General features: G+C 40.4%; 1 protein-coding gene across 3 annotated transcripts in view; it reads left to right on the forward strand.

Annotated features, from left to right (window-relative positions):
* PARL (presenilin associated rhomboid like) overlaps positions 1-21,596 on the forward strand; it is a 269,194-nt gene that overhangs the window by 7,890 nt on the left and 239,708 nt on the right. For 2 of the 3 annotated variants that reach the window (XM_089662174.1, XM_089662173.1), the window contains exon 2: positions 4,484-4,593. In XM_089662174.1, coding sequence (XP_089518300.1) covers positions 4,535-4,593 — 59 coding nt within the window. In that variant the 5' untranslated portion in view covers positions 4,484-4,534. Of the gene's footprint in view, positions 1-4,481; positions 4,594-7,521; positions 7,609-21,596 lie in introns of those variants that run through there. The other variant, XM_089662175.1, reaches the window with a different exon arrangement.

Consider the following 21,596-nt stretch of genomic DNA (forward strand, 5'->3'; position numbering starts at 1 on the left):
AAAACTCATGGAATTAGCTATCCCGTTTCTCAATATACAAGGATGGCTAGAGAAAGGTGTGCAGAAAATCTCCAATTTATCCGCCTCTAATAGAATAAAAACCTGAGATACATTGGAAATTGAATTTGGAATCTCGGCAACTGACAGATTCCAATATCAACAAATTACTCATGCTTTACGTTCCCTCCCCCCAAACAATAAATGGGTCCCAGACACATTTTGGTAATTCTTATTGACTACTAGAAGTCAGAAAAAGTCGACATCCATCTTTTACACCTTCCTACAGAGGAAGCAAGAATTTGTTAAAAACGTGGCTATGCTCCAATGGGGGACCGACCTGTACATGAACTTCTCGTGAGTACAATGGAAATCCGCTCTAACAACCTTATAAAAACTATCTAGTTGTATTGATCACTGGGAGTTATCCCTAAAAATAATTACACAATGGTACTACACACCGTATAGACTCTGCAAATTTAGTTCAATTCACTCTTCTCTATGCTGGAGAAATTGTGGCGCTATAGGCACACTACCACACATTTTATGGTACTGCAAGAATCTCACGAGCTTTTTGGAAAAAAAATCTTCTACATCATCTTGGAGGTTACTGGTATACTGGTGAAACCTAATCCAGCTCTTGCTCTGTTATATCTGGGAATTTCTGAAGTACCACCATTTCTGAATTTCTGAAGCGGCTAGAACCACTATAACTAGAAACTGGAAGAAATCACGTGCCTAACTCTTCTGAGTCCATACAGATTCTAAAAACAAACTGTCTATGAACGGTTACTAGTTATTAGGAGGAATTCTCCTGATTCAATCATCAATGGAAACCTTGGGTGAGCTGGACCGATAGAAATCGAGTTGAAAATGTATAAATGTATGGTTATACTTGTAATCGTCATTCTATTCGTGCTTGTAATTATGATTACTACTTATATTTATGCTTTCATGCAACATTGAACGTATTTCTTAGTTTATTATATTTTCTTTTCTATTTTTTTGGATGATGATCTGTGTTACAATGTTAAAGTACAATTTATTGTTCTCATATTTTTTGTTTTTTTTTTAGTGTGCAGAATGCTGTGCTCAAAAATCTGTATAAATATATATGTTGTATGGACCATATAGTTCCCTGGTCTAACATTGGACCTTCTTTCTTGTAATGTATAAAAATGTATTGGGGGGGGGGAAAAAAACACGTTTTCCGGTGGTTCAGCGTCTACAGCTGAAAAACTGCTCTAGAAACCTACTAGTTTCGGGTTTTCTTCCAGCCAAAAAACATCCCAGCCAAAAAACGTTGATTACAGTCTGTGTGCATGGACACATAAGATAACATGCTGGGGAGTTTATTGGCTGTAGAAAAAATGTAAAGCACCAAAAACAGCAGTAGTAAAAATATCAGTTGTGCATGAGGACTAATACTTTTGGCAGTATAGTGTATATACAAAGTACTGTGCAAATGGTTTAGGCAGGTGTGAAAAAATGTTGTGGATTAAGAATGCTTTTAAAAAAAGAAGTCTTATGCAGGCCATAGATGGGTCGAAAATCGGCCGATTTTTCCTTAAAAAAACCGAAAAATCGGTCGTTCAAGCGGCCGACGTTAACAGCAACGGTAAAAAAAAATCGGCTGATTTTCATCCCGTCTACAGCCGGCAAAAAGTGTCCCTGCAGAGAGCTCTGCTATTTCTTTGACAGTTTTTTGACATTTATAGCGGTTGCAACAATGTATTTGTATCCATTTAGGATACAGATGTTTTTATTCGGAAACAAATAGATACATTGTTGCAACAGCTATAAATGTCAAGGAACTGTCAAAGAAATAGCGGAGCTCTCTGCAGGGACATTTTTTGCCACACTGGAATTCCTCTTCTTCATCCTCTTCTTCTTCATCCTCTTCTTCTTCATCCTCTTCTTCCTCATCCTCTTCTTCCTCATCCTCTTCTTCCTCATCCTCTTCTTCCTCATCCTCTTCTTCCTCATCCTCTTCTTCCTCATCCTCTTCTTCCTCATCCTCTTCTTCCTCATCCTCTTCTTCCTCATCCTCTTCTTCCTCTTCCTTCCTCTTCCTCCCATCATTGCCGCGAAAATCGGCCGATTTTTTTTTCCAACTTTACCGATAAAAAAAATCTGGCAAAATACGGAAAAACGGCCGAACAATTAGCCCACTAACGATCCGAAAATCGGCCGATTTTCGACCCATCTATGGCCTGCATTAATAGTTTTTTCTTAACAATTAACAAAATGGAAAGCTGATTGACACATGTGCGGTGCGGATTAAAGCTCAGGTTTCACAGCTAATTGACAGTTGGTCAGGTTTACAGGGGGTTCAGGTCAGTATTTTATCCTGTTTGCACATGTGCAGTTTAGAAAAGGTTCCCATAGAAGTCAATAGCCTGTGATCCGCACCTGAACTGGACTGCACTTCTCAGAAATCGTACAGGACTATTTTTTTTTTTCCAGTATGCGCTGATTCTGCACGGAATCATCAATGCCAGTCCACCAGACATATGTGAGCAGGGACCATGGGAAGAAGGAACTTGGCAGGTAGGTTGTTCCAAACATCTTGGAGAACTAACCACAGATCTTCTCTGAATGTAGGCTGCGTCAAATCCTTCTCTTTTAATGCAGTCCCAGACAGACTCCATGATGTTGAGATCAGGGCTCTGTGGGGGCCATATCATCGCTTGCAAGACTCCTTGTTCTTCTTTACACTGAAAATAGTTCTTAATGACATTGGCTGTATGTTTGTTTTAATATTTCAGATTCTGACTCATCAGTCCAAAGAACCTGCTGCCATTTTTCTACATCCCAGTTCCTATTTTTTCTTGCATAGGACATGGAAAAAAGGCTAAGCAGAAAAATGGCAGCAGGTGCTGTGGACTAATGAGCCAAGCAGAACTTCCCTTTTTGGAGAAGGTCTGCTTTCAGTGTAAAGAACAACAACAAGGAGTCCTGGAAGTGATGGTTACATAGTCTGGCTGAAAAAAGACAAGTCCTTCCAGTTCAACCAAAAAAAATAAATGTATAATCCTATACCAACAGTTGATCAAGAGGAAGGCAAAAAAAACTCCCAGCACAGCATGATCCAATTTGCTCATACAGAAGGGAAAATTACTTCCTGATTCCCCTAGAGGCAATTTGATATTCCTTGGATCAACTTTACCTACAAATGTTAGTATCCAGCTATTTTATGTGTATCTAGGAAAGAATCCAGGCCTTTTTTAAAGCAATCTACTGAGCTGGCTAGAGCCAGCTCTTGAGGGAGTCTTTTCCACTTTTTCACAGCTCTTGCTGTGAAGAAACCTTTCTGTATTTGGAGATTAAATCTCTTTTCCTCCAGACGTAAAGATTGCCCCCTTAGGGTGAATAACTCTACACAGAGTTCAATATATGAACCACTGATGTATATTTATACATGTTGATCATTCTCCCCCTCTTCTTCTGAAGAGAGAATAAATTCAATTCCTTCAATCTTTCCTCATAGCTGAGCTCCTTCATGCCTCTTATCAGTTTGGCTGACTTTCTCCGGTTCCCCAATGTTTTTTGTGAATTGGTGCCCAAAACGGAACTGAATATTCCAGATGAAGTCTTACTAATGATTTGCACAGGGGTAAAATGGGTTTGGGTTGGCTCCCACAGAACCCTGATTCAACATCATGAAGTCTGTCTGGGATTACATGAAGAAACAGAAGGATTTGAGATACCCTACATCCACAGAAGATCTGTGGTTGGCTCTCCAAGATGTTTGGAACAACCTACCTGCCAAGTTCCTTCCAAAACTGTGTGCAAGTGTACCTAGAAGAATTGATGCTGTTTTGAGGGAAAAGGGTGCTCACACCAAATATTGATTTGATTTGTATTTCTCTTTTCTGTTCATTTACTTTCAATTTTGTTAATTGATAGAAATAAACTATTAACACTTCTACTTCCAAAAATTGCATCCCATAACGGGTTTTTTTTTTTTTTTTTTTTTTTTTTTTTTTGAGTTCTGGTATGGGGATTAATTTGAAAAAAGGTGCTGGGTCAATGAACACTTGAACATTTTTTTCATTTGTTGGATGGTGCTTGGGACTTTATTTACTATATTTAGCACAGTGTTTTAAAGTTACTTGCTTTCTTGCACTTTTTTTAGTTTATTTGAAAATAAAATAAAAAATATTGGCACATTTATTAGGACTTATGTATGTAAATTGATTAACTTTAGTGTTTATGCATATATGATTCTGCTTTTTAAAGGCGTAGTGTTTGTAGATGTATTGATTTCACTGCAGTTTTAAAGGAATACCCACATCTCTGGGTAATTTTGCATTTGAATACTAGTGCTGCTGTCACTTTGAACTATTCATTCACTTATTATTTTAGGGGACACAAAGTTCATATTTCCAGTGTGTGTGTTTATTTTATATTTATTAAAAACTACTAATTGATAAATAATATGGATTGGTTTGACTGTGTGTTATGTATATTTTTTTGTTTATAGGGAAGAATGTAATTGTATACATCATCTGAACTTATTCTTCAGAGGACCACAATGACCTCAACTTGGATGCTGAGAGCATGTACAAGGAGAATTTGGTGTCTTGGACGAAGGTCTGCATTTATGTTTTTATGTGCTTTTTGTAGGTCACTTATAATACATTGCTTAAAATCCGTGTATAACCTGAACATGTTTTTATTTAGTTATGGATAGAGTGTAGAGGGGTTAAGGCCCCTCCATATTTTTACTGCTTTGTTTTTTCTTTTGCTTGGGGGAATCTTCCATTGTATTTGTCCTGCTGACCATTGTCTCAATGACTGCGATCGGAAAATCAAAATTTCTTTATCATACATCACGGGACACAGAGCAGGCTATTCATGACTATGTGGGTTATTGGCCACCTCTAGGTGATTGGACACTAGCCAACCAATCAGAGAGAGGTCCTCCCCAATATAACACCTCCTATACAGGAAGTACCTCAGATTTTTCACCCGTGTCTGTAAGGTGGATGGTCACTGAAAGTGTTGCTGTGCTCTTGGAGCATACCTGAAAGTCCAGAACTGTTCCATTAGAGAATCAGGGACTATAATCGGATCCATTTGGAAGGCTATCAGTTAAAATGGATGGTACTCAATCCTCGCTGGATAAGGAGAAGAATCCTCGAGGTTTTGCTAACAATGCAGCCTTATGGCGCTGGACTCCGTGCAGATGAAACCCTGTACAGTTTTAAATCTGACCAATGTGTTTCCAGTGTGGTGTAATATGGGTCCAAGGCAGTAGCCCCTCAGCATGGGGACTGAAGGTTGGTGCCTGAGAGAAGTCGGGGACCTGCTGCAGGACTGGTAAGATATCATCTCTTTTCTTTCTCCCTGTAAAGAGAAAAAAAGCTCTAATTTGGAGGGAAAAGGAGGTGTTGTGACTGAGTTAACACTAGTGGGAGTGTTCACTGTTTTTCCTGAGATGTACTTGTGGTTTTTGGCCAATAGAGGGAGTTCGGCCGGAAATGGAAGTTGGTCATATTTTGTTTATCTGGATGGCAGGACACATGTGGGCTGCTGCTGCTGAAGAATCTCCTATGGCCAGGACACAACGGGCTATTCAATAGGGGCACGTGAGTACTCACCTGAGGGGGAAGCATAGACCAGTCAGTCAGGAGCTGCCCTAGGTGGCTCATAAAGCAGCATTTGCATTGAGTGCTTTTAAAGCACACTACTTGAAGAAATGTTTTCCAGAAAGCGGAGTGTAGGAGATGCAGCAGGAAAGGGCACTAATTTATCACCGCCGGGCCCTGAGGAACCTAGCCGAAAGTCTGCAGTAATATCCTCTCCTGACAGGTCAGAAGCGACTGGGCAGTCTGAGCCGCTGTGTCTATCTGGCATTATGGCTACTACTAGGGCTTCTGCCCCAGCATATGTAACCAAGGATGATCTTGCTTCAGCCTTAGTGAGTTTAGAAGATAAGATTGCTGGGGTGATTGCATCAGTTTCTCAGGGGGACAAAGAAGCTGAATAGATCCCCGTCACTAGAACCACCAATCCTGGAGCAGGAATGGGTGGAGTCTGAGGACAAGGAATAGCTGGAGGAAGTCAGGCAGTAGAATTTCTGTCTGAGGAGTCACAGCCTGAGAAGAAGCAGGAGGTTTCTGCCTCTGTCTCAGAAATTTTTAGTACATGACCTCACTGATATGGTATGGTATGGTCTGGTCTGGTCTGGATTCAGGCTACCTCTGATAGAAACCTCTGAGATTACTTATTCTTCCCTGGGCTCTTTGAAGCCTTCAGAGTACTCAGGCCTTTCTGGTGCATCCTGCCTTGGAGCAAATTATGTATGTTGACTTGGATCACCCAGACAAGGTTTTTGTTCCACCAAAGAGGTTTTCTGTTTTGTACCCCATGCAACAAATGTTTGTTGAGAAATGGAGGTTGTCTGTAGTAGATGAAGCTGCTTCATCCCTGAATAAACCTTTAACATGTCCTGTGGCTAATGTACAGGTTTTCAAGGACCCAGCGGATAAGAAGCTGGAGTCTCTCCTTAAGGCCTCCTTCTCCCTGGCAGGTTCGGCTGCACAGGCAGCTGTGGCATATATTGGCTTTTGCCAGAGTCTTTCTGACTGTGTTCAGCAGCTGATTGGAAGACCATCAGCGCAGGGGGAATGCTCGGCTGAGGATTTGGAGGTTGTTCTGTGTGCTTTGTTTCGCGGTTGATGCTCTTAAGGACTCAATTCAGCAAATTTCTTGGTTGGCCCTCTTATCAGTGCACATGCGCAGGGTTTTGTGGCTGAAGAGTAGGTCAGCAGAACTGCCATGCAAAAAATTGATGGCAGTGTTTTCCTTTCATGGGGAACAGCTGTTTGCGGAAGATTTGGACAAATATATTCAAAAAGATTTCAGGGGGTAAAAGTACTCTTCTGCTCTCTAAGAGGAAATACAAATGCCCTTTTTTTAAGGTGTCGGGCTTCAGTTACTGGGCCCTCCTCTACCAGGCAGTCATTTTGCCTCACATAGGTCCCAGCCTCCAGGGGTAAATTTCAGAATCAAAACCCATGGAGGCCCTGGGTGCAAAAGTAGTTTGAGAGATCCAAAGTCCACCTCCTTATTAACCGCTTCCATACAGGGCACTTTTACCCCCTTCCTGCCCAGGACAATTTTCAGGTTTCAGCGCTCTTACACTTTGACAATTGCACGGTCATACAACACTGTACCCAAACTAAAATTTTATAATTTTCTTCACACAACTAGAGCTTTCTTTTGGTGGTGTTTAATTAACACTAGGGTTTTTATTTTTTGCTAAATTAACAAAAAAAGACTGAAAATTAAAAAAAAAAAACAACATTTTTATTTGTTTCTGTTATAAATTTTTTCAAATAAATAATTGTTCTTCATAAATTTATGCCAAGATGTATTCTACATTTCTTTGGTGAAAATAACCCAAATTAGGATGTATTATTTAGTTTGTGGGAAAGTTATAGAGTTCACAAACTATGGTATATATCTGAAAATTGATCAATCGTGAAGTACTGACAGCCAATCTAATTTCTTAAGGTCCAGGAATGTCAGAACAGTGCAGATATCCCCCAAATGAACACTTTTTGCAAAGTAGACAGTCCGACGTATTTCATAAGAGGCATGGTGAGTTTTTTGAAGTTGTAATTTTTTTGTCAGAATTTTTTTGAAAATGAAAAAATAAAAAAAATGATATGCACAAATTTTTTTTTATAACATACTGTCACCTGTGCAGTACAGTGTCATCATATAACTGGTGTGGCGGTGATCAGGGACACTGGTGACAGAACTAAAAAAAAAAAAAATTGATAATTTTTTTTTTTTTTTTCTTAGTTTTAATTTTCTATTTTTTTTCTCTTTTTTTTAAGATTTATTTTTTTCATATTTCACTGACCAAAGTAGTATAAAGTTACCATAGTAACATTGTACTACTTTAGGGAAGTGATCAGTATTTTTTTTACACAATTTTACTTTGCTATAAGCAAGCATTTACCTGAATGACATTGATTCATTCAGGGTTTTTTTTTTTTTTGTGCTTAGCTGTGATTTGGCCATGGCTAATCACATGACACAGCTGGGGTGTGATTAGCCCAGCTTGTGCATGTGATCGCTGTGACCATTCACAGCTAGACACACTTGTATACAATGGATGGCATGAAAGGAAGCCATCCATTGTATGCAACTGTCATGTGACCTGCTGTGATTGGGCACAGCAGGTCACATGGTACTAGAAACAGGGCCGGTACACAGATATGTTATCGGCCGTGTACGAGGTACACGGCCGGTGACCGAACGCGCCGCAGAGCGGCCCTGCAGGCAGGCGCACTGTGCATGCTTGAAAGGACGTCATATGGTGTCCACCCGGAGGGACGAGCTGCTCGCCTGGCCGCCATCTGGCTATAGGCCGGGCGGAAACTGGTTAAGGGAAGCCCCCACTTGTTCGGGTGGGGGGGGGGGGGACTTTTGAATTTTGTGGCTGCATGTAGGGCTGTAATCCAAGACAAATGGGTCATTGCTACGATTTCTCTGGGGTACAGACTAGAATTTTGGGTATTTCTCTCTCCCCAGTTTCTAAGATCAAATGTACCAACAAATTCAGAGAAAAGAAGAGCTTCATTTCAGGCACTCGATTGCCTATTGGTTCAAGGAGTAATCATGGAGGTTCCAGCGGGTGACAGGTTTGAGGGGTTTTATGCAAACCTGTTTACAGTCCCGAAACAAAATGGGGATTTAAGGCTCATTTTGGACCTCAAGGGGCTAAATCCGTTCCTAAATGTCCGGTCCTTTCATATGGAATCAGTTCGGTCAGTAGTGGCAGTGATTGCAACAACCGGATCCTTATTTGAACCGCATCCCCAGTTGCATGGGTTGCATGACTTTGTTTTCAGCTCTGTCAGCTACTTTATATGTTACTTAAGCTCAGGTTCTGTACATTTTGTACTTGCATTGTATCACAATAGTAATTTATTATCTAATATTCTGTAACGTGGTAACTACCTCTGATACCATACCACTATTAATGAAAAATGCATATATGGATACTTGCTGTTCTGTTTATACACCTGCAACGCTACTCCCAAGCACGCCAAAAAATCTTCCTCATGTCTTTGATAATAACATCTCTAAACGTGAACGGTCTCAATAGCCCTTTTAGAAGGTCCATGATGTGGAAGGAAGCTTTACACCAAAAAAGTATATTTTGTGCACAGGAGACACACCTGTGCATATCTTCACCACTTAAACTATCACATCCCAAATCTTCGAAATCGCAAAAGTACTTTATCCTCTGATGATTTTGAATGTTTGCCCACTCACAATGAAATGATCAGTCTAAAAATCGAATGGTAGGTGTATTTTAACACTGATTTATGCACTGATTTGCATGTTCATGAAGGAAATAAGTATTTGATCCCCTGTCATTCAGCATGATTTCTGGCTACCAGGTGTCTTTCATACAGTTAACAAGCTGAGATTAGAAGCAGTCTCTTAAAGGGAGTGCTGCTAATCTAATTTTGTTACCTGTATAAAAGACACCTGTCCACAGGAGCAATCCATCAGATTCCAAACTCTCCACCATGGCAAAGACCAAAGAGCTGTCCAAGGATGCCAGGGACAAGATTGTGGACAAGGCTGGACTGGGCTACCTAACTATTGCCAAGCAGCTTGGTGAGAAGGTGACAACAGTTTGTGCAATCATTCGCAAATGGAAGAAAAACAAACCAACTGTCAGTCTCCCTAGGTTTGGTGCACTATGCAAGATCTCACCTCGTGGAGTGTCAATGATCATGAGAACAGTGAGGATTCATCCCAGGACTACACGTGAGGATCTTCTCAATGATCTCCAGGCAGCTGGGACCACAGTCACCAAGAAAACAATTGGTAACACACTACGCCGACAAGGATTGAAATCCTGCAGTGCCCGCAAGGTCCTGAAGAAAGCACATGTACAGGCCCATCTGAAGTTTGCCACTGAACATCTGAATGATGCAGAGGACGACTGGTTGAAAGTGTTGTGGTCAGATGAAATCAAAATCGAGCTCTTGGGCATCAACTCAAACTCGCCGTGTTTGGAGGAGGAGGAATGCTGCCTATGACCCCAAAAACACCATCCCCACTGTCAAACATGGTGGTGTTCTTCTGCTAAGGGGACAGGACAACTGCACCGCATCAAAGGGACGATGGACGGGGCAATGTACCATAAAATCTTGGGTGAGAACCTTCTTCCCTCAGCCAGGGCATTGAAAATGGGTCGTGGATGGGTGTTCCAACATGACAATGACCCAAAACACACGGCCAAGGCAAGAAAGGAGTGGCTCAAGAAGAAGCACATTAAGGTCCTGGAGTGGCCTAGCCAGTCTCCAGACCTTAATCTGATTGAAAATCTGTGGAGGGAGCTGAAAGTTAGAGTTGCCAATCGTCAGCCACCAAACCTGTGGTGTGGATCTGCCAAGAGGAGTGGGCCAAAATCCCTTCTGAGATGTGTGCAAACCTGGTGGCCAACTACAGGAAATGTCTGACCTCTATGATTGCCAACAAGGGATTTGCTACCAAGTACTAAGTCATGTTTTGTGAAGGGGATCATATACCTATTTCCCTCATGAACATGCAAATCAGTGCATAATTTGCTAGACATGCATTTCTTTTTAATTTTTTGTTGCTATTCTGTCCCTCAGTGTTACAATACACCTACCATTCGATTTTTAGCCTGATCATTTCTTTGTGAGTGGGCAAACATACAAAATCAGCAGGGGATCAAATAGTTATTTCCTTCACTGTACATATACACACACATACTATATTGTTAAAAGTATTGGGTCACCTGCCTTTACACGCACATGAACTTTAATGGCATCTCAGTCTTAACCTGTAGGGTTCGATATTGAGTTGGCCCACCCTTTGCAGCTATAACAGCTTCAACTCTTCTGGGAGTACTGTCTACAAGGAGTATGTCTATGGGAATGTTTTACCATTCTTCCAGAAGCGCATTTGTGAGGTCAGGCACGGATGTCGGCCCAGAAGGGCTGGCTCGCAGTCTCAGCTCTAATTCATCCCAAAGGTCTTCTATCTGGTTTTTGCTAGGATTCTGTGCAGGCCAGTCAAGTTCCTCCACCCCAAACTCACTCATCCATGTTTTTATGGTCCTTGATTTGTGCGCTGGTGCACAGTCATGTTGGAACAGGAAGGGGCCATCCCCAAACTGTTCCCACAAAGTTGGGAGCAGGGAATTGTCCAAAATGTCTTGGTATGCTGACACCTTAAGAGTTCCCTTCACTGGAACTAAGGGACCAAGCCCAACCTTTGAAAAACATCCCAACACCATAATCCCTACTCCGTGTGTGTGTGTGTGTGTGTGTGTGTGTGTGTGTGTGTGTGTGTGTGTGTGTGTGTGTGTGTGTGTGTGTGTGTGTGTGTGTGTGTGTGTGTGTGTGTGTGTGTGTGTGTGTGTGGGGTGGGGGTCAGGTCCATAAATATTGGGACATCGACACAATTCTAACATTTTTGGCTCTATACACCACCATAATGGATTTGAAATGAAACAAACAAGATGTGCTTTAACTGTAGACTGTCCGCTTTAATTTGAGGGTATTTAAATCCAAATCAGGTGAACGGTGTAGGAATTACAACAGTTTGCATATGTGCCTCCCACTTTTTAAGGGACCAAAAGTAATGGGACAATTGGCTTCTCAGCTATTCCATGGCCAGGTGTGTGTTATTCCCTCATTATCCCAATTACAATGAGCAGATAAAAGGTCCAGAGTTCATTTCAAGTGTGCTGTTTGCATTTGGAATCTGTTGCTGTCAACTCTCAAGATGAGATCCAAAGTGCTGTCACTATCAGTGAAGCAAGCCATCATTAGGCTGAATAAACAAAACAAACCCATCCGAGAGATAGAAATAACATTAGCCATGGCCAAAACAACTGTTTGGAACATTCTTAAAAAGAAGGAACGCACCGGTGAGCTCAGCAACACCAAAAGACCCGGAAGACCACGGAAAACAACTGTGGTGGATGATCGAAGAATTCTTTCCTTGGTGAAGAAAACACCCTTCACAACAGTTGGCCAGATCAAGAACACTCTCCAGGAGGTAGGTGTATGTGTGTCAAAGTCAACAATCAAGAGAAGACTTCACCAGAGTGAATACAGAGGGTTCACACAAGATGTAGACCATTGGTGAGCCTCAAAAACAGGAAGGCCAGATTAGAGTTTGCCAAATGACATCTAAAAAAGCCTTCACAGTTCTGGAACAACATCCTATGGACAGATGAGACCAAGATCAACTTGTACCAGAGTGATGGGAAGAGAAGAGTATGGAGAAGGAAAGGAACTGCTCATGATCCTAAGCATACCACCTCATCAGTGAAGCATGGTGGTGGTAGTGTCATGGCGTGGGCATGTATGGCTGCCAATGGAACTGGTTCTCTTGTATTTATTGATGATGTGACTGCTGACAAAAGCAGCAGGATGAATTCTGAAGTGTTTCGGGCAATATTATCTGCTCATATTCAGCCAAATGCTTCAGAACTCATTGGACGCCGCTTCACAGTGCAGATGGACAATGACCCAAAGCATACTGCAAAAGCAACCAAAGAGTTTTTTAAGGGAAAGAAGTGGAATGTTATGCACTGGCCAAGTCAATCACCTGACCTGAATCCGATTGAGCATGCATTTCACTTGCTGAAGACAAAACTGAAGGGAAAATGCCCCAAGAACAAGCAGGAACTGAAGACAGTTGCAGTAGAGGCCTGGCAGAGCATCACCAGGGATGAAACCCAGCGTCTGGTGATGTCTATGCGTTCCAGACTTCAGGCTGTAATTGACTGCAAAGGATTTGCAACCAAGTATTAAAAAGTGAAAGTTTGATTTATGATTATTATTCTGTCCCATTACTTTTGGTCCCTTAAAAAGTGGGAGGCACATATGCAAACTGTTGTAATTCCTACACCGTTCACCTGATTTGGATGTAAATACCCTCAAATTAAAGCTGACAGTCTTCAGTTAAAGCACATCTTGTTTGTTTCATTTCAAATCCATTGTGGTGGTGTAAAGAGCCAAAAATGTTAGAATTGTGTCGATGTCCCAATATTTATGGACCTGACTGTGTGTGTGTGTGTGTGTGTGTGTATATATATGTATATGTATATGTATGTGTATGTGTGTGTATATATATATATATATATATATATATATATATATATCCTGGCCAAAGATATTGACCGTTTCATTTCTGTCAAATAATGCACCACTTAGCCCAGAAAATTGTTCCTCTTGGATGATGCACCCTGACGGAACATGGTGTCCAACCTCCCATCTTGGAAGTCATCCCCTTTTTTTCTCTGACATGTTTTTTGTAAGTAAAAACATTTTTTTGGTTATGCGATTAAATTTTTTTGATTATTTGTTTGGGCAAGAGTAGTCAGATGTAATTGTTGCTCACCAAGTCTGCAAGGAGGTACAAAAAAAGTACTGTAGGAAACAAATCCACCAAATCCCTAATAGGCAAAAGAGATGGGGAGCTAATTTTTTAATTTTTTTTTAACCCCATCATGACAGGTGATGGGGGGGAACAAAAAAAAAGCATGCTGCTGCCAGACAACAAGGACTAACAGAGGGGCACCAAAACATCCCCCCAATGGGACTAAAGATGGTATAAAAAACAGAATATATTGAATTCCAAATCGTCAGACCAAAGGAATATACCTAATAGAAGAATTTGCACTCAAGAATGGTCCGTAAAGGATATATCAAAAGATGAAACGGACCGTGTCTTGAACAGGCTAATGTATAGAATTAATAGAATTTCACTCGGTAGTAGATGTAACAACTCAAGGAAATAGAATGGTAATTTTGAGATATTCATTTCTCCAAGGAATGGAAGCATGCCAAATCCCATGGAACAAAGACCAATGTGGCACATGAGACTGTAAAAGATCCAAATATTATGCAGACAATTAACGGTAATAACCAATGGTCGTATAAAAAAGAACTATACATTAACAATACCATATGAAGGGAAAAATATATCCCGATCACAAGTTAATGGGGTATAAAAAAATAATTTCTTGTAGTGCAACAAGAATTATTATTAATGCTGGTCAAAGAGGAAAAGAAAAGCCACCTAAATTTGAGATATATAATAATATACTCTGCAAAAAACAAACAACAAAAATTGTTGCTCCCCAAGTCTGCAAGGAGGAACAAAATAAGTGCTGTAGGAAACAAATCCACCAAATCCCTAATAGGCAAAAGAGATGGTGAGCTAATTTTTGTATTTTTTTTTTAACCCCCATCATGACAGGTGATGGGGGGGGGGGGGGGGGGGGAAGCATGCTGCTGCTACTAATTATATTATGCTGGCCGTTCACGTATCGCTTCTCGGAGAATAATCGTACAAACATTCTTTGTGCATGAATGAATGTCGTTCCAAAATTTCACTTGAACATCGAACGAAGGTTCGTAACCTCCCTAGCAGTATTCCCGAGTGTAGCTCGGGGTAAAATGTCTGTACCAAAAGCGGTAACCCCGAGCTAAACTCGGGCTTACCATGCGGAGCTGCATAGGGAGTCCCTGCAGAGCTTACCTTGTCCTGCGCTCCCGCAATGTGTCCCCTGCAGCATCCCCGGCCATCTCCTCCGGCCGATGCCGGCATCCGGCTTCTGTGTTCTGGTCCCTGTGACGTCGGGACGTACGGGCGGCGGCGGGAAATTTAAAAATTTTAAAAAATGTCATTTTTTTCCAAACAAATTTTACATAGTAAAACATTGCTGTTTCAACCCATTTCACATACATTTTGTCCCTAGTGCTTTTTCCTGTGCCCTGCCTGCATTTTGTCTGTTCTTTCTGCCTGGAAACTGAGAAAAGTCCATGGCGTCCAAAAAGCGTCCCTTTAGGTCAAAAGCGGTTTTAGACCAGCGAGAGAACAGCAATAGTAAATCAGAACCACTTGCAGAATTGAGTGATAATGATTCGTGGGCAAATTCGTCATCAGACACTGAAACTGATTTTGCGACTTTGCTCAGCGATGTGCAAACTTGGCGCTATATTTCAAATTTCAGTGTTTTTGGTTTGATTATATTATTGAATTAAATGTATTATTATTTTTATGATTTATTTATTAAATTATAATTTATGATTTCGTGTTTCAAATTTTATCCTACCCGGGATGTTTAATAGACTCTTGTTTGGACAGATTTCAGTGAGTTATTCCTAAAAATTACAGGCTACAATAAAAAAAACTACATATTTCCATGCAAAATAATGGTACTGCTTTCAGCACCAAAAATCTGAAATAATCATACCGCTAGGGAGGTTAAATGAAAATTTTTAAAATGGAAAAATTTGTGTATGGCCAGCATGCGTAACAGCAGATGCAGGTAACTTGTATCAAGTTACCTGCCTATGACAAGAGAGTCTTGCATGCATAATATATTACAGTCCTGTCTGAAAGTCTTACATTAGATTTTTTTTTTTTCTTTAAATTTCAATCTCTGATCTGATGATATGTACCAGATTTAACCTCAAATAGTATGTACAGTTGTGTTCAAAATAATAGCAGTGTTTTGAAAAAAGTGAATAGAGCTCAAAATCCTTCTAAAAGCTTTTATTTCCATACACACAAATGCATTGGGAACACTACACATTCTATTCCAAATCAAAACATGAAGAAAAATATATCAAATTTGTGTTGTTCCTCAAAAAAAATAGAAGAAAAGTGAATATTAGACTGTTCCAAAAAAATAGCAGTGTTTGTATTCTTCTTTACAAACTCAAACATTCACTATATAAACTGAAAAATGTTTGAAGATTTTGCTTTCCTTTTAATCACTTAATTAATATTTAGTTGTATAACCACTGTTTCTGAGAACTGCTGTACATCTGTGTTGCATGGAGTCAACCAACTTTTGGCACATGTGAACAGGTATTCCAGCCCAGGATGATTGGACTACATTCCACAGTTCTCTATTTCTTGGTTTTGCCTCAGAAACTGCATTTTTGATGTCACTCCACAAGTTTTCTATTGGGTTAAGATCCAGGGATTGGGCTGGTCACTCCATAACGTCAATCTTGTTGGTCTGGAACCAAGATGTAGCTTGTTTACTGGTGTGTTTGGGGTCGTTGTCTTGTTGGAACACCCATTTCAAGGGCATTTCCTCTTCAGCATAAGGCAGCATGACCTCTTCAAGTATTCTGATGTATTCAAACTGATCCATGATCCCTGGTATGCGATAAATAGGCCCAACACCATAGTATGAGAAACATCCATGCTTCACTGTCTCCACAGTGTACTGTGGCTTGAATTCAGTGTTTGGAGGTCATCTGACAAACTGTCTCCGGCCAATAGACCCAAAAAGAACAATCTTACTTTCATCAGTCCACAAAATGTTGCGCCATTTCTCTTTAGGCCAGTCAATGTGCTCTTTGGCAAATTGTGACCTCTTCAGCACATGTGTTTTTTTTCAACGGTGGAACTTCGCGGGGTCTTCTTGCAGATAGCTTGGCTTCACATAGGCGTCTTCTAATTGTAACAGTACTCACAGGTAACTTTAGACCTTCTTTGAGCTTCCTGGAGCTGATTGTTGGCTGAGTCCTTGCCATTTTGGCTATTCTTCTATCCATTCGAATGGTAGTTTTTCGCTTTCTTCCACGTCTTTCAGGTTTTGTTAGCCATTTTAAAGCATTTGCGATCATTTTAGCTGAGCAGCCTATCATTTTCTGCACTTCTTTATGTTTTCCCCTCTCCAATCAACTTTTTAATCAAGGTACGCTGTTCTTCTGAACAATGTCTGGAACGACCCATTTTCCTCAGAATTTCAGAGAGAAATGCACTGTAACCAGCATGTACAACATTTGCTGCCTTCCTTCCTTAAATAAAGGCAATAATTGCCGCCTGTTTTTCAAAGAATGAATGACCTCACTAATAGAACTCCACACTGCTATTATTTTGAACATGCCCCTTTCAATTAGTGATTCAATTACACAGAATCAGCAGCATGCATGTCATGACTGTTGGGTCTGTTGGATTTCTATTACTCTACTATACCTGCTAGTAAATTATTTGCCATGTAGAGATATCATTTCTACCAAAAACAGTGATTGATCAGGTTAGTGATGTCTGACTGCTATTATTTTGAACACAACTGTACATCTCTTCTGTCTGTTATCCTCAGAGTGGATTACATTTTTTGTTCCCTAACAATATAATAGCTGGTTATTTATATTTATCACTGCTTATTTTTTTTAAACTTTAAATATTAACTAAATTACACATCAAATTTTTTTTTAAGTTTTTATCCGATTAACCACTTGAGCACCTGAGGATTTACCCCCTTAATTACCAGGCCTCTTTTTGCTACTTGGCTCTGCACTAATTCAACTGATAATTGTGTGGTCATGCAATGCTGCACCTAAACGGAATTTACGTCCTTTTTTTCACACAAATAGAGCTTTCTTTCAGTAGTATTTTAACAAAAAAAAGACATAACATTTTGAAGAAAAACAATATTTTTTACTTTCAGCTATAAAAAATATATAGTAAACTCAAAGTTAGTTATAAATTTAGGCCAAAATGTATTCTGCTACATGTTTTTGGTAAAAAAAATCCCAATAAGTGTATATTGATTGCTTTGTGTGAAAGTTATAGCGTCTACAAACTATAGTATAGATACTGCAATTTACGCCATTTTTTTTGCTATGCAGCGCTGCGCTAGTTTAACGGACAATTGCGCGGTCATGCAATACGGTACATAAATGAAATTAATGTCCTTTTTTTAACACAAATAGAGCATTCTTTTGGTGGTATTTGATCACCTGTGCACTTTTTATTTTTGGCGCTATAACCAGAAAACCTTTTGAAGAAAATACAATTTTTTTTGAAAAAAAAACAATATTTTCTCATTTTGGTCATAAAAAATATCTAAAAAAACTAAAATTTCGTCATAAATTTAGGCCAAAATGTATTCTGTTACATGTTTTTGGTTAAAAAAAATCCCAATAAGTGTATATTGATTGCTTTTTGTAAAAGTTATAGCGTCTACAAACTATGGTATAGATAATGGAATTTACATAGCTTTTACTTTCTGACTGCCCATCACATTTCTTGAGGTGCTAAAATACCAGAATAGTACAAACACCCTCAAATGACCCCTTTTTGGAAATTAGACACCCTAAGCCAGTGGTGGGCAACCTTTTTTTTCAACTGAGCCAAATCTCGCCAAAACCACGATTGAAATTTATTTTAAGAGCCACATTTTTAAAACTGAAAATACATCCCCCCTATAGTAATTCATCCCCCCTATAGTAATTCATCCCCCCTATAGTAATTCATCCCCCCTATAGTAATTCATCCCCCATATTGTGTCAATTCACTTACCTTTGCTCCGCGCGTTCTTCTCGCCGTGTTCCCGCGCCGTTCTGGTCTTCAGGGCGGACTGTGAGAGGAGAGGAGTTCGTCACGCTGCCCCGCCTACATCCTGGCTGCCCCGCCTACATCCTGACAGCTGCAGAGTCCTGACTTTTGGGGCGGCCGCCCGAGAGGAGGGAGGGGAGCGGGCGCCCGGCACACAGAAGAGCCGCATTTAAGTTTGTAAAGAGCCGCATGTGACTCGCGAGCCGCGGCTTGCCGACCACTGCCCTAAGCTATCTGCTGAGAGGCATATTGAGTCCATGGAAGATTTATTTTTTTCCCCCAAGTTTCTGGAAAATGACAAAAACTTTTTTTTTTTTTACACGAAGTTATCATTTAAATGATTTATTTCTCGCACAAGCCATGGGAATATGTGGAATTACACCCCAAAATACATTCTGCTACTTCTACTGAGTATGGGGATACCACATGTGTGAGACTTTTTGGGAGCCTAGCCACATACAGGAGCCTGAAATCCAATGACCACTTTGAAAGCCTGAAGGTGCGTAACTTCCTCATTACACTTCCTCATTACCTATCACAGTTTCGAAGGCCCTGACATGCCAGGATAGCCCCAAACCCCCCCAAATGACCCCTTTCTGGAAAGTAGACACCCCAAGGAATTTAAAAAGAGGCATGGTGAGTATTTTGCAGATCTCATTTTTTTCTCACAAGGTTTTGAAATATAAAAAAAAGAGAAAATATGTTTTTGTTTTTTTTTTTTCATTTTCCAAAAACTTGTGGCAACAAATGAGATCTACAAAATACTTACCGTGCTTTTTATCAAATTCCTTGGGTTGTCTACTTTCCAAAAAGGGGTAATTTGGGGGGGTTAGGTGCTATCCTGGCATTTCAGGGCCTCCGAAACTGTGATAGGTAGTCTGGAAGTTTAATGAGGAAATAAAGCCCTTTAAAAGCCTGAAGGTGCTTATTGGATTTTGGGGTCCTGTACTTGGCTAGACTGCCAAAAAGTCTCTCACATGTGGTACCCTCATACTCGGGAGAAGTAGCAAAATGTATTTTGGGGAGTAATTCCACATATAACCATGGCCTGTGTGAGCAGTAAATCATTTAAGTGACAATTTTGTGTAAAAAAAAAATATATATTTGTCATTTTTCCAAAAACTGGTAAAAAAATAAATTCTTCTATTGATTCAACATTCCTCTCAGCAAATAGTTTGGGGTGACTACTTTCCAAAAAGGGGTCATTTTGGGGGGTGGGGGCGTTTTATGCCCAGCATTAGAAGTTTATGCCACACATCATTCACTCTTCTAACCACCTGAAGACCAAGCCTTTTTGTTCACATGAAAAAAATCTGTATTTTTTGCTGTGAAATTAATTTAAACCCCCAAACATTATATATTTTTTTAAAGCAGACACCCTAGTGAATAAAATGGTGGGGACTACAATTTTTTATGGCACATAGTACTCGGGCAGCAATTTTTCAAATGCAATTTTTAAAAAAATACACTCTTTTTACTTTTAATGCACAAAAACACAATATATTGGCTAATTGTTTGGTAAAATATAAAAGATAATGGTATGCCGAGTAAATGGATACCAAACATGACATGCTTTAAAACTGCGCATGCCCCGTTCAATGGCGACAAACTGCAAACATTTTTAATATCCATAGGCAGCGCTTTAAAAGCCACCATTTTAGATTTACAAAGGAGGTCTAGTGTTAGAATTACTGCCCTTGATCTGACGTTCATGGCAATACCTCACATGCATGGTGCAACCACTGTTTACATATCGGCACAGGGTCAAGGCTTGTGCACGCATGGGAGGGGCAATTTTTTTTTTTAATTTTTTTTTTAAATTTTTTTTTTATTTTTACATTGTACCTTTTTTTTTTCATATCTTTTCCCTCGTAAATCCGAAACTTATAAGTATAGCCTGTTGTCCTCTCACAGGTCTTCTACATCTTGACCCCATATCTGGCATGCTTGCAGGGGAGAAATTGTTTGAATGCAAGGCGGCCAGGAAAATTCATAAGGGACTCCTCAACGCAGATGTTTTGCTGGGGAGTATAGACATCTGCAAATTTTAGGTTAAGGTGATTTGCAAGGGGCTGAATTTTGTGGAGCCGGTCAAATTCAGGGTTTCCCCGAGGATGACATAGTGTATTGTCGCTGAAATGCATAAAACACATTATACTCTCATATCTATGCCTGGCCATGGCAGCAGAGAACACGGCATATGATGAATTGGGTCTGTGGACCAATATAACCGCAATTCATTTCTTTTAGTAATGCCCATGTTGAGGGTTGGGCCCAAAAAAAATGTAAGTTTGAAAACCGTAATGAGTTTCCATGCGAATGGTCTGGCAAGGTTTGAATTTGGGTTGGCGGCGATAAATTGTTCTGCATATAAATTGCTTTGATCCACAATAAACGCATACAGATAATCCGTGAAAAACAGCTCCAAAAATCAAGGAGCTATATGAAAGACCAAGATGTACTAGACTGCTGGTACTCGACAGTTCACCAAAAGGTAGAGCGGCACTAGTACTGGCACTCTGCTGCATATGAGAGTCATCAAAATTTACTGGCAAGTGCTAACAGAGATCAGGCCTGATTCTGCGAACACTGCAGTTTTGTGTGCAATGTATCAAGTGACAGTGACCTACTGACACTGCACTTGATGGGGGAGAAGGGGGGGTAAGCGTAGGGGCTAAACGCAGGTGTTGGCAGGTGCTGGGGCTGATCCCGCTAACGCTGCGTTTTTTGGGGACACTATACTAATGTGAACGCTGGTATAGTGCTGACCTGATCAAAGATATTGACCCTATACTAGCAATGGAGGTTTATTGTACATGAGCGTGCTCCTGGCAATCAAGGGGTTAAATGTGATGACTGGTGTACTGACGGGCAATCTGACGCTATCTGGGAGGGGTGTGAAAACCACGGGAGCGCGAATCACGTGTGTGTGTGTGTGTGTGTGTGTGTGTGTGTGTGTGTACACACACACTTCGCGCTCCCGTGGTTTTCACACCCCTCCCAGATAGCGTCAGATTGCCCATCAGTACACCAGTCATCACATTTAACCCCTTGATTGCCAGGAGCACGCTCATGTACAATAAACCTCCATTGCTAGTATGTGTATGTATATGTGTGTGTGTGTGTATATATATATATATAATGTGTGTGTGTGATTTTGCGTACCCATGCCGCCCTGTAGCAGTTTTTCTGCTGTAGGGTGGTCAGGA

Source organism: Staurois parvus, unplaced genomic scaffold (genome assembly GCF_062004578.1).
Source record: "Staurois parvus isolate SC_StPar_1 unplaced genomic scaffold, SC_StPar_1.0 ptg001433l, whole genome shotgun sequence".
NCBI classification, from domain to species: Eukaryota; Metazoa; Chordata; class Amphibia; order Anura; family Ranidae; genus Staurois; species Staurois parvus.